The sequence below is a fragment of the Schistocerca piceifrons genome, chromosome 2, assembly GCF_021461385.2.
Source record: "Schistocerca piceifrons isolate TAMUIC-IGC-003096 chromosome 2, iqSchPice1.1, whole genome shotgun sequence".
In the NCBI taxonomy this organism is placed as follows: Eukaryota; Metazoa; Arthropoda; class Insecta; order Orthoptera; family Acrididae; genus Schistocerca; species Schistocerca piceifrons.
In genome coordinates this window covers 744,648,608-744,657,315 of record NC_060139.1, presented here as the reverse complement: position 1 = coordinate 744,657,315, position 8,708 = coordinate 744,648,608, and the positions used below count along the sequence as shown (strand labels likewise).

The 8,708-nt window shown below is 37.5% G+C and overlaps 1 protein-coding gene across 1 annotated transcript in view; it reads left to right on the top strand.

Annotated features, from left to right (window-relative positions):
- Positions 1 to 330: 330 nt before the first annotated feature.
- Positions 331 to 8,708, top strand: part of LOC124776267 (serologically defined colon cancer antigen 8 homolog) — a gene marked incomplete in the record, with an annotated part of 236,051 nt that continues 227,673 nt past the window's right edge. Inside the window, 2 exon segments of the mRNA XM_047251167.1 lie at positions 331 to 841; positions 7,453 to 7,600. Coding sequence (XP_047107123.1) covers positions 828 to 841; positions 7,453 to 7,600 — 162 coding nt within the window.

Below are 8,708 nucleotides of genomic sequence, written 5' to 3'. Positions count from 1 at the left end.
AAGCCACTGGTTACGGGATTTTAAGTTACTTCTTTTCAGAACATATCTGTGTTCATGCCTCAACGTATCACCCACTGGCCAAGTATTTCTTTCTCCGAATTTCTATAACTACAGCTCTTTCTGAATTTGCCACAGCGTTACAAGTAAAATGTAATTCCATATGAAATGTGAGCATTAGAAGGATCTTCCTGAGAAAAAAGTTGTCGATTTTATTTATGGATATATTGTTGTTGTAGACTTAATATCTCGATTGTTGTTCGTAATACTACATATTTATATCGGAGAAGTTCATGACAGTAGTGTATCTTGCTCGGCTGCTATTTTAAGACAATGCAAGGGTTAGTAATAAGTGTTACGTGGAATTTGAAGGCTTGTGTGCTAGCGCCAGTGAGATTATTGTTAAGCACTGAACGCTGAGAGTGCTGTGTACATCTGTGCGGTGTAGATATTTGGTATCGTATTCCAAACTCCGCGGGAAGTATGTTGTTGTTTTTGTTTGTGTTGAGTTTGAGGGGTAAACGTGAATGTTTAAAGAGTGATTATGGAAAATGAAATATACTGGTAGTATGGGGTGAAAGTTATCATATGATAACGAGGCAAAGCTTTAAAAAAGTTTTGATCAGGTGTTAGATTATTTTACATAGTGTTTGACAGGTAGTCTGCATCAGTATGTGCTACACTGTGAAAGTAAGATTTCTCGGTTTCAACTCTCAGTTCTGTGCTGTGAAGAAATACCACTATGAGCACTATGAATATATGTCTCCTCATTCCACATAAAAGAGAGACTCCGGTTTTGAGAACAACACTATTGACTGCCTGGTCGTAACATGGATCAGTATGAGTAAGTTGAAGCAGAATAATTTTACAACTTCACTCACACTTTAGTATGAAAGAAACTTTATATTTGAAACGTATATAGTTTTTAAATTTACGGTAAAAATTTGTAAGTAATCATTTTCACACTTTTTATCTATTTTCCCCAAATGATTATTGTGTGATATTCTTAATAATACTTTTACTGCTGTAGATGCTAAAATGTTGCCTAACAACTCTGCTCCATAAGATTGGAGTGTTCTGAGTAAATTGTGAGTTATAATGAGTCAGTTATTTGAGTTGTAGTCGCTGCCAGCACAGAAATATTTCAAAAACTGGCAATTGCAACAGAGTGGGATACAAAATACCTGTATGAATCATACAGGGACATTTTAATCGAACCATTTAGGGCTTACGCGTGTACGAGTGTGATGTTCATGAGTTCGAAACTTCATAAAAAGATTACATCGTTTCACGAAGTAATTCATTTCTTAGGACCCCAGTATCGTGTCAGGCCAGATAAAAAAGATACATTTCTCAGATCAACAGTCAGTTAAGAGTTTAGTTAAAAGTTGTACAGATAAATAAAATCCAACTTTTAAAATTCTTTTAGTTTTACATTGCCTTGACATATTTTTGTGACAAAAAATACACTTGAAGCCTTGAGCAAGGTTTTCTTCTGCGCATCAAATTTTTTAAAAACTATCTAAGCCCGAGTGGGGCCATGTAATAAATAAATTGGTTATAAGTATCTGTTTCACTGTTTCTAGCCTGGTTGCAAGCCTGCCCATATGAACTGTTGTGTCCGATTCCACCCGTCTGCTTTGACCCATGACGTCACCAATATGATGCCTATGACATTATTACATAAACAACAACAAACACGAAAATACATATAAAACCAACACACACATCCGTCTCCAAAAATGTAATCAAACTAACGGGACCAACGCGGGAAATTGGGTGTTTTTGGGCGGGGACAAACTAAATATAAACACATACAGACACACACCACTAGCCCAAACCACACAAAACGGCGACATAAATTCCGCTACACTTTACAATATCGGCAGGAATCTATCACTTCCCTTCACCTACATAGCTCAACCGCAATTGTCGATACCACAAAATAAAAAGCAACTACTCCAAAAATTATAATCACACTGCAACTGTTGATACCACAAAACCAACACCTGAAACAACCAAAATTGGAATCGGACACTTCCCTTGACCTATATAGGTTAACAGCAACTCATGATACCAAAACACACACACACACACAGCTACAATGACAAATTGCAGTCAGTCACTTCCCATGACCTATGCAGCTCAAATACAACTGACGATACTAAAAAAATTGAAATCGAATACTTCCTTTTAAGATACATAAATCAACCACAAGTGCCGATAACAAAACATCAATCACCAACACATGAAGTAAATAACACCGACCCAACAACACCTAAAAATCCCACTGAACATCATAACATGCGAACAATAGACCAAAAAAATTGACTACTTGCCATAAAAACGTTCTGGCATTACACACTAACACCCAACTAGCATATATTCAGCCTGCATACGCCGCATTTCACTATCTTCCTCACAAGCCCAAAAAGTTGCAGAAACTTAATGACGGACAACATGTCGTCCCCCATTTCAGCCCGCAGACATGCACTATTAAACTTAGAAGTCATACCCATACCTAACAAAAGAAGCCACAAATTGAATGAAACGACTTACCGTGCGACAATCAGCAAACCGATAACATCAAATGACACCACAATAACATAAATACAACAGAAACTTAATTCTTAACTCACTGAAACTAATTTCCGTTCTTCTATAACAGTCATGACCGATAAATGCACACTCCAAACACCGACACCCAAATGAACCCAATACACCTCCAGAGGACACCACCAACCGCAACAAGACGACATCTGCAAACACAACACACTCATGAACTAAACTCCGCATGTCATGATGTCATACAACACCCTTATGTCACGGGTCAGTGTTGTTGGGTGGGATCAGACGCCTCCGTTGACCCTAGTTTTGTTTCAAAATCTTTTTTCTTGTCAGATCAGGTGAAATGCATATGTTTTGAGAAAAGACATTAATTTATTCACTTGTGTGAAATCTTTATATTCCACATCACCTGGGCAGCTTTGTATCTTAAGGGCCATGTACACACTCAGGCTTGTCTGAGCAGACCATGTTTGCATCATGTCTGCACATCTAGTCTGCAGTATTCAATTCACATTTACTCCTTCCATCCACAATACAGCTTTGCACAGTCCCGATTAGTATTTCGAAAGTACAGAGTATTTTCTGGCCCTGGTGAAATTAAGTAAATTTTCTGATAAGGTAATTATTGTGTGTAGTGCCTCTACTTCAGAAGTTATGAAAATAAGTATACCAGTATGTAGAAAATGAACAAGAGTTGTTCTAAAACATTTTACGCTGTCACATATTAATCTTTTAAAGAAGCTAAATATCGAAAAAGAGGACTTGTTTAACTACCTATGACAAAGGAACATTATCTGTGTTGTTACAATATGTTACAACATATATAAGGAGACGTGACACTCTAATGAGAAAATCAATAAATGCTTATGAAAGACTTCTAGTAACATTGAGGTACTTGGCAAGTACCAGAATCTATCTTAAAACTTAGGTATTTGGTAACTGTCAGAAGCTATACTTATCTGAAATTTTCTGCTGTGATGTCACCTTTATTGTTGAGCTACATCATTCTGGAAACACATTATGCCATATATGAAGTACTAGAGCACTTTACCTGGTCTGCACATCTGCTCTGCACCAATTCAATCACTGTCAGTCCAAACACAGAGTCATGCAGAGAAGTTTTTCAGTTGACAGTTCAGTCACACATAACGATTTGTCTGTGGAAACTATGTATAGGCCTAGATAAGTCTGTTTGAATATCTGAGTGTGTAAAGACACTTTAAATGTCTTTTAATTGTAATTGTTTCATGTGCTGTCGACTGTGATGAGTGCTCATATATTGTGTAGTGTCACGTTTGTGTTATTGTTGACAATGATTATGATGAGAAAAGGGAGAGTATACAGCCCAGAGGTGGCTCATAGCTTATTTCTTTAGAATGACACTAAGGGTTCCACTAATTTTAATATGCCCATCTGATGCACAGATGCTCAATACTGTGACGTACATTCTCTCCATGAGGCACTTCAAGAGGTTTGGAATTTAACCCAGGTATTGGACTGGCATAAAGTTTGATAGTCAGGAATTTACCTCTTACCCCCTTGCGACCATCTAATGGCAATTTAAGTTTTGTGCCATCAGGATTTGAATCATCAGACCCTAACGAGAAACCCTTGATTGCTACGTCAGAAAAGTTCAATGATGCTTACAGTATTCAACGCCCCACATATTGTCTACCGTGCAACCACAATAGTTGCTGCTAATAGCAACAGGGGGTGGTTCTGGAGGCATCCAGTGGTGAGCACAGCATGAGGCTGTGGAGCGTAGTTGAACCTGCTTAGTTGATGAGTAACTCTCTACAGTGCTAGTGGTGTCGGTACAAAGCAGTCCAATGGCAACAATAAACATAGTAAAAATTGCATTATATCTACAACACTTGCCAAAGTTGACATTTCGTCAGAAAGGAACCCAAGAATTGTCGCAGAGTGAGAAAGAAGTGCCTGATAAAATATTAGCGTTTCTGCAGAATGAGTCAGTGGAATGTGTGGTGTCGAGTGCGCCTGACTATGTGAATAATGTACATGAGGAATACAGTGATGACAACACCTGCTTAAAAAGTGAGAGGAGACAGAAGCAGGTGTCGGGCCATGTAGTTAATCATCCTTACTGGACAGGGAGCCACAAATCCCATCTCCAGTGAAAGGTTGTAAAGGCCAATCATTGTCCAAGGAGTGGGTGCTAAACGTAATTATGTACATGAAGATCATCCACAGCATAGTAAAAAAAATCAGTTATGAACAGATTTTGAATAAGTCCGCAGCAATATAATCATGTAGTGCATGAGAAAAACTACAGATATTCAAAGGAGGACAAGGCACACTAGTTACAAAAACTGGAGTTTGGGCATTTCAAGGCTGCTAGACACAATTTACATGATGTTCATGAAAGTGACCAATTAGATTGTCCACAGCAAATTGAGTGCAACATTGATCACAGAGATTTCAAAGGAAGCAGTGGATAGTTGCCTAACTTCAAACAGTGCTACAGAATTGTAAGACGTAAGATAGCAAAATTTCAAACAAAGTGTCAACTTGATGATTCACAGCAAACTGTGGAACTGGTCTGAAAATTTGTAGATGAGGTAAACAAACTCATCCTGTCATTCAGCAAGGAATTTGTTTTTAACTCGGACCAATTGGGATTTGAAGAGGAAATACATATCAATGGAACCCTGTAAATTAGAGGTACCAATAGTTGTATCAAGGTCAATCAACATCAGTGCCTTAATGAATTTGTAAATCTGGGTGGTAAATTGGCTAGAAAGTTATTTATTGTGCTGTGAGAAGTTGGAAGTGGTCCACACCCTACAATTCTTTCTCATGCTCATGATTGTGCAAGGGCAGTAGGAAATATTTACTTTACAGCTACCAAGAGTGGGTAAATGGGTATAAGAGAAATAGAACTAAGCATGAACACTGCTTTTCCCCAATAATTGGTCAAAATGACTTGAATTTGCTTGATTCCCGGTCTGTGTATAAAAATCATACTCTTTTAGAGCAAACTATCCCCACTGAAAAGTGTGTGACGTTGCAGTTATACCACCTGTAAACACTGGACAAATTCAGCCTCTGTATGTTTTCTCCAGGCGTATAAAACATATTACTACACTATCTGCAGCTATGTCTTAAAGGATAGCCAGTTTCGTGATAATCTCTGTAACAGAATGTTTTGCATTCGGTTGCATTCCATTACTACATTTCATCAGTTCTCATCACCCTGTTACACCAATATGATTCTATATGCATTCTTGAAGAGTGGATACCCAGCTGAATGTGCTCGATGGTTTGTAATTCTCAAGGAGTTCGCCTTCAGTCTTCATGGTGCAAACATTTGTGATGACTGTGGTGCGCCATTTTCATTTTGTGCTCCTGGTGCAAGTTAACGGTTGTTTTGAACATTTCTTGAGTGTTGACAATGTCCATTTTGTGAAGTATAATACAGACATCTCATAGAAGCTTGATCTCTGCGCTTTCTGAACACTCATTTTCTGTCATGCTCCTGATGCACATGATAAGTCATTAGCAGCAAATAATTTTCTTGTCATAATTGTTAACACAAAATTTTTAAATGAGCCTTACTAAAGATTGAACTTGCGGGCTCACTTTCAAACAGTTCCTTGTAAGTTAAATGCCACTGTACAAGGCTGAGTTCGTGAAATCAGCTGTAGAGATGGGATGTCAGGTTAGAACATCACATGTGTTTGGAAGCCACAAATAGAATACAAAATAATTATTTTTTAATTTACTTTCCATCTTTTTCCTTTAAGGGGGGGGGGTAGGACGTCAAACGGGCCGACTTCGAGAAGGAGAAAATACGAAAAAATAATATTTTTTAAATGTGAAATTTCATGATTTTTTTCACTTACTGTTGGCTGCATTTGTTGCTATAGGTACACTTTTCTTCATAAGTAAGAGAGATTCTTCGATGAATTTTGCACAGCTTACAAACCATACTTACAGGTGTATGAAACTCTAGAATTTATTTAATCTATGGAAAAATGAATGGGCTGTTACGTTTTGAACTTCATGTTTATCTCAATTTTTACCACAGTTTTTAACAGATTTAGGAAATTCTAGAGTTTCATACACCTGTAAGTATGGTTTGTATGCTGTGCAAAACTCATTGAAGAATCTCTCTTACTTATGAAGAAAAGTGTACCTACAGCAACAAATGCACCTAATACCAAGTGAAAAAATGATGAAATTTCACTTGTAAAAAAAATTTGTTTTCTTATGTTTTTGAACTTCTTCTGCTATGCGTGTGAATCCTGAATCCTTCCTGGTCATGCTAACAAAGTTTTATGAATTTATTTGTAAAAATATAGACAGTGTAAATTAAAATGTCCTGCCTCTCCTGCTCCAAGTCGGCTCGTTTCACGTCCTACCCCCCCCCCCCCCCACCCCCCCCCCCCCCCGTCCCCCCCCCTTAATGTGTTTTGTTACACCACCATTGAAGCATAGTATAAGTCTGGTTATTACATTTTGATTCCTGTAATAATTTTAACGAGTTTGGCTTTTCTTTATGTAACAAAGGTACATTACTTTCTGAATGAAAGGACAGGATAACGACATTTGATGTAGTTCAATTAAAATTACTTTGTGATTGACAGAGTGCAGTGGTGAGGAAAGGGGGGGGGGGACAGTTTGTGGATGGGGTGGGATAGTGTTGAGTTGCACGGTACACTGCATGTATTTACAAATTAGGCAACACATCAAGAACATGGTACTCAAGAATGAACTGCGAGTGGATGTTGGCTTGTCCCTACTAATTGACTTGCTGAAATGTCAGTCACAAAGTAATTTTAACCAGACCATAGTATAGTACACTTAATGTGTTTGAGCATTGTTAATAACCTACTTTTAACATCATTTCCATTTCCACCTTTCCAGAAAATTCAATGGCTACCACAAAATGGATAGTGTTAAGAAGAGGATTCCTGATTACACTGATATAGCTTACCGGGAAGCTGTTGCCAGGTTAAGATATCTGCTTGCAGAATCTTATTCATCACGTGGAACGCCAACAAAATTATCACATGTATGTGTTGTTAAAAAAATAATGTAGAAAATGAGATATTAGCCTGCAATATCATGACTTACACTTCCACACTTAATAAACAGATACATGGTAAAACATGAATATTATTGCCAAACTAAATGAGAACACAGTTGTTTCTACATACCATATGCAGAGACAATGACAGCTTGAGGGAAGATGAATGCCACATAACTTTAAGAATTCTTTTAAATTTCTGGCTTTCAGAAGCTTAAAAAGACCCTTTCATCTTGAGAAATGAAGTTCTGAGGGGAAGATATCCAGGTTCTAGAAAAGAGTGAATTCACTCCAAATCTTGTGTCATAAACACACAGAGCGTGTGAGTGAGACTTTGACAGAACATCAGTAGATTTATAGCTGAGATTCATAACCGAATACACAAATCTTAGCTGCTTGTTAGCAGGTTACTTTTTCCATGTTCGTGTGTATTTCATTGCTTGTGTCATTGAAATACGTCATACTGATAGGATGACAGGGGGAATGTGTTACGAGGTCTCCCATACAGGAGACATCACTCTGATAAGGAGGCACAGTTGGATCCGTTTTAGAAAGAAAGAGATAAATTTAAGATTTTGGGTGAGTAGCATAATGTAGTTGTCATTGGTGTGAGATACTTAGTGAAGAAGCCAATCTCATTTCAATACAAGACTTAAGTGCATATACATATACAGCATATTTTCATCTTTCATTTGTTTATGACAACAAATCTTGGATTTAGTGACAAAATGACATGAATTACTTGCATGGTGCGGATAGCTGTTCATTCATTTTCTGCTTTTTCCTCTTACAAATTTGTACTATTGATATACACAGCACTTTTCGGTCAACTGAACGTACCTGTGCTGGATGTTGGCTTCATCCCTTGACATAATGATATTGTGGCATATTCATAGATATGCAGAAAGGAAAAGAAAAGAACAGACACTATTAGTTTTACGTCTATATTTTTTAAATGTAGATTTTGGTGACTGATTGATCAACTGATCTTTATTGTAGACCATTGTCTGTGTTAAGCTGGAAGACAGCAATTTGCTTGTGAGTTGACAAAGCCAACAGATGTGAATATGAAATCTTAGTTGTGGTGAAATAC